Below are 4,637 nucleotides of genomic sequence, written 5' to 3'. Positions count from 1 at the left end.
AATGCCGAGTTAGTGTTCAGTGGGTCAGAGTTTCAGGCTGGGAAGGTGAAGAAATTCTGGAGATGGATGATCATACAGAAGTGTGAATATACTTAATGCCATTGAACTGTACACTTGAAAATGATTAAAATTTTATGTTACATACATTTTGCCACACATCAAAAAAATCAGTTGTCAAAAAAAACTAAAAGAAATATAAACAGCCCAAATGTCCGTCAACTGATGAACGGATAAACCGTGGTATATGCATACAATGGAATATTATTTGGCAACAAAAAGGAATGAAGTTCAAGGGTGAACTTGCTACAGCATGGGTGAACCTTGAAATCAGGCTAAGTAAAATAAGCTAGTCACATAATATATGAGTCCATTTATATGCAATGTCCACAACAAGCAAATCTGTGGAGACAGAAAGTAGATTAGTGGTTGCCATGGGATGGGGAGGGGAAAAATGGGGAGTGACTGCTAATGGTTATGGAGTTTCTTATTGGGGTGATGAAAATATTCTGAAATGAGGTAGTGGTGATGGTTGCATAGCTCTGTGAATATACTAAAACCCAGTGAGTCGTACACTTTTAAGCAAGTGAGTTTTATGGTATGTGATTTATGTCTCAGTAAACTTTATTTTTAAAAAAGGTGATAGTGTAAGCTGTATGAGGAGGGATGGCATTGTGGATTGGAAGGTAGGTTTCTCTTCCTGGATCCAAGTATCTCTGTCATCTTGGCCCAGAATTTTTTAATTCCACCATTGGATCTGATATTGATCTTTTTCTCTGTATGCCATTGCTTTGCTTTGAGGTTTCTCTTCCAGAGGGAGCTAATCAAAACCTTTTTCCTTTACCATGGTTTGGTACACATTCCTTAATATTTTATTTTGGACAGGAGGAAAAGGCTTACATAATATCATAGAAACATGGAATTTGGAAAAGACTATTGTTTTAGATGGTCAGGAAGCAAAATCTCACCTTATTTTTTAAATACATTTTTTTTTGATTATTAGCTGATTTTACCCTTTATTTTCTTACTGCATTTCAAATCATTTGGTTCTTAGTGAACCAGAGGGAGAAACATGGAAATATAACCAAGAAGGATGAGACTCTCTCTTTGTGTGACGTAGTCCATATTACTTTAATGTACTCAATATCTTTAATATACTGATCTTTATTCAAAACCATTTGCCTAAGTTTTGAAGATCAGAAAAATCAGTTTTAAATTAAATATTAGTAGTAACATGACCTTTTGCTTCATTCAGGTAACTTATTAAATCGTTTTGAGTCTCATAGGATTGCAAGAAAAAGAAATCATCGTTATTTAAAATAATGTAAATACTTGAGTTGTCAGGTTTTTTTTAACTTGACTATATTAATATGGAAATGATGTGCCACAGTTTGTGTCATGAGAAGGTTGAATTGATGCACTTATTTCAAAGGTGATAGTATGTAAATCTGAAATGTTAACAGAAGAATGTTAGTCGTGACTCACATTCTTCAGTGGAATAGTATCTTGATTTCGTTATTTTAAAATTTCTCTTTAGTTGTTTGGCAAAGTTGAATTTATCCAGTGAAATTTCTTTAAGTTTGAGCTATAGAATTACCTTTGAAACTTTTTCCCTAACATATCTTGTAGGTAATTGGAACATTAACACAGTTAAAAAATAATTCATTAAAGATAAGGTGTAGTGGGAGTTCCCTGGTGGTCTGGTGGTCCAGATTCCACACTTTCACTGCCGGGGCCCTCAGTTCCTGGTCAGGGAACTGAGATTCCACAAGCCACATGGTACAGCCAAAAAAAAAAAAAGAGGATAAGGTATACATACCAAAGCATGATCTGTGATACTGCACATAGGTTGAAAATACTTATATTTGAATATAATGTTAAGGAACTGGTTATGTATAACACTTTTATACTTTAATTGATAGCATTATTTATAATTGATATTTTAACATGCCTAACTTTCCGATTCCACTGAGACCTTACTATCTGAAAGTCCTGATGCCTCATCCCAAGGACTTGAGCCTTTACTTGCTTTTGTCTGGTGCTTGTGCTTCCATGCTGATTTTTTCCTTATTATTTAACATAATTAATACCTAGTTGGGCATCGACAGCCTTTAACAAATTGAATATGTTGCCTTTTGATATCATGTAGCAAAGGATAGGTCTACCTTATTAAAAACTGTATATATTGACTTAAATCAGCCAAATCTGAAAATTAAAATATTGTTTCGCATTCTTCTGCTGATATTTCGGGACTAGTAGGGTCGATAAGCACTTGAAGAAATCGGTATCTTTAGGAGTATTGATATAGCATTTGGATATGCCATTGGTATTTATTAGCAATCCTTACATTATGTAAATGTCCAAATGTATTATTAAAACATCTTGTAGCTTTTTAGGTTAGTAATTGGGAGTCAGTTTTAGGAGATAAATCAGGACAGAGGTAGGGATTTGGGTGGGATGTGGCAGAAAGCCCATTTAGACAGCTGCGAAGTTGTGATAGAAGTTGTAGTGTCTCATCTGTTGGACTAGATTAGTCGCTTTCAAGCTTAATAGGAGAGGAACTCTTTTGAACTGAAATCTTACGTGTTTTAGGAGTTGAAGTTCCACGAGTGATGAAGGAGTTTCTTAGGCAGTTTAAATCTCCGTTGGGGTGAGGTGGAGTGGGGAGGTGATGGTCTATTGTTTATGGGACCCCCAAAGCACTTCTGCAAGGATGTAGGGTGCTGTGGAACATAAGTGCTTTCAGCTCTATGATTTTAGCCTGTGAAACTGATTTTATTTGTTGTACCTTACCTATAAATTTGATGATGTTATAAAGGTTTATCCTGGAAACGTTGAATTCTCAATTTATTTCTTGCATTTATGAAGTCTTTCATTTGTGTGGTCCTGTAGACCACTTCTTTTCATGCTGTAGGTTTCTACCTGAGCTCTGCTCAAATCAGGAATTAAGACTGTTGCAACTAACTCCAGGCAGCAGTCTCCTATTTAGACCAGTGGTCTCTAAGCTTTTTTTTTTTTTTTTTTTTTTCTTCTGGCCGTGCCGTGCGGCATGTGGGATCCTAGTTCCCCAACCAGGGATCCAACCCCAGTCCTCTGCAGTGGAAGCGCACAGTCTTATCCACTGGACCACCAGGGAATTCCCCTCTAAGCTTTTTTTTTATAGTGTACCCGCTCAGTAAAAGAGAAGTTAAGTATGCAATACACATAAATTGTATACAAGTCCTAATATGTCGTACACATTAAAAATAAAACCGTTTTAGAAATTAAATAAGATTAAAAATAAATATAAAAATCATCTTCTTCCTGCTTCTAAGCAGATTGCTATACTTATCCCATTCTGGAGACCTTTAATGCCTTAGACTCCTTACTTTCTGTGTTATTCCAACTTTTTCCTTCTATAAGGGCTGGAGAGATGCTGGCTGCCAGAAGTTAGAGGATCAATAAGCAGGTACTTATTAAGGAAGCTGTGGGTGACACTGTTTGTTTATTTTTTTATGGCCATGTGGCTTGTGGGATCTTAGTTCCCCAAGCAGGGATTGAACCTGCGCCCTCATCAGTGAAAGCGTGGAGTCCCAACCACTGGACCGGAGGGAATTCCTGACACTGTTTTCATCCTCTTTATCTTGTGATTGATTTGGTATATACAGTTGTTTGTTTTTTTAAAAGAAGTAACAGCTCAAAGAGTCAGAGTCTGCAAAATAGAGGCAGTAATTTTAAACGTTTCTGATAACCTTAGAGCTTTGTACTCAGGGGTGTGCATATACTTGTGTTTTTTGAGGGTGTGGAGAGAAGCACGGGACCGCATTGTGGGTTTCCCTGGCCGTTACCATGCGTGGGACATCCCTCATCAGTCCTGGCTCTACAACTCCAACTACTCCTGTGAGCTGTCCATGGTGCTGACAGGTGCTGCCTTCTTCCACAAGGTAAGAAAAAGCTGGTAGGATTGACACGAACTTGGTAGGAGTTGAGCCTTTGTGGGGCAGTGAAATGCTGCTTTAAAGTTAGCTCTGCTAGTGCTTCTTATATATCCCTTCTCTGCTAGAGTTATTTCTGTTTTTAAAGACAGTGATCAAGATGATTAGAGCAACACTAGAATAAAAAGTCTGGATGAGAAGGCTGCCTGTATAATTGCATATAGGTCAATAGGAAAATCAGTATATCTTCCCGGGCACTGGTTGTCCCTCTGTAAAATTGAGGGCATTGGGCCAAAATGTTGTCCAGTTTCCCCACAACCATTCCAGACATGACCTGGTCAACAGAAGGCTGAACCTGGCCCTCTTCTGACTCAGCCACCTCTATCCCAAGCCCCACCACAAACCTTTGTCTGTTAGGGCTCTGCAAGTTCTAGTTGATTCCTTAGAGCTCTTAATTTTCATGTTGCCTCACATCCTGGTTTTCGTTGAAAATTCACTGTGCAAATCCTTCCAGTCATTACTCCTCTCCTGTTGTCACTGTTGTCGCTAAACTGTTCTGTTTTCTTGCTCCTGACTCATCTTCCCTCTACATGTCACCTGTTCTGTAAAGTAGCCACTGGCCACATGTGGCTACTGAACACTTGAAATATGATAGTCAGTGTTGAGATGTGCTCCACGTATAAAGTACATAGCAGACTTTGAAAACTTAGCATGAAAGAAAGAGTG

The 4,637-nt window shown here is 38.0% G+C and overlaps 1 protein-coding gene across 1 annotated transcript in view; it reads left to right on the top strand.

Moving 5' to 3' along the window:
• Positions 1-4,637, top strand: part of EXTL3 (exostosin like glycosyltransferase 3) — a 43,915-nt gene that overhangs the window by 21,313 nt on the left and 17,965 nt on the right. Inside the window, exon 4 of the mRNA XM_007466150.1 lies at positions 3,776-3,920. Within this exon, the coding sequence (XP_007466212.1) occupies positions 3,776-3,920 (145 nt within the window). The remainder of the gene's footprint in view (positions 1-3,775; positions 3,921-4,637) is intronic.

Source organism: Lipotes vexillifer, unplaced genomic scaffold, assembly GCF_000442215.2.
Source record: "Lipotes vexillifer unplaced genomic scaffold, Lipotes_vexillifer_v1.1 scaffold308, whole genome shotgun sequence".
In the NCBI taxonomy this organism is placed as follows: Eukaryota; Metazoa; Chordata; class Mammalia; order Artiodactyla; family Lipotidae; genus Lipotes; species Lipotes vexillifer.
This window is presented reverse-complemented; position numbering and strand designations above follow the sequence as displayed.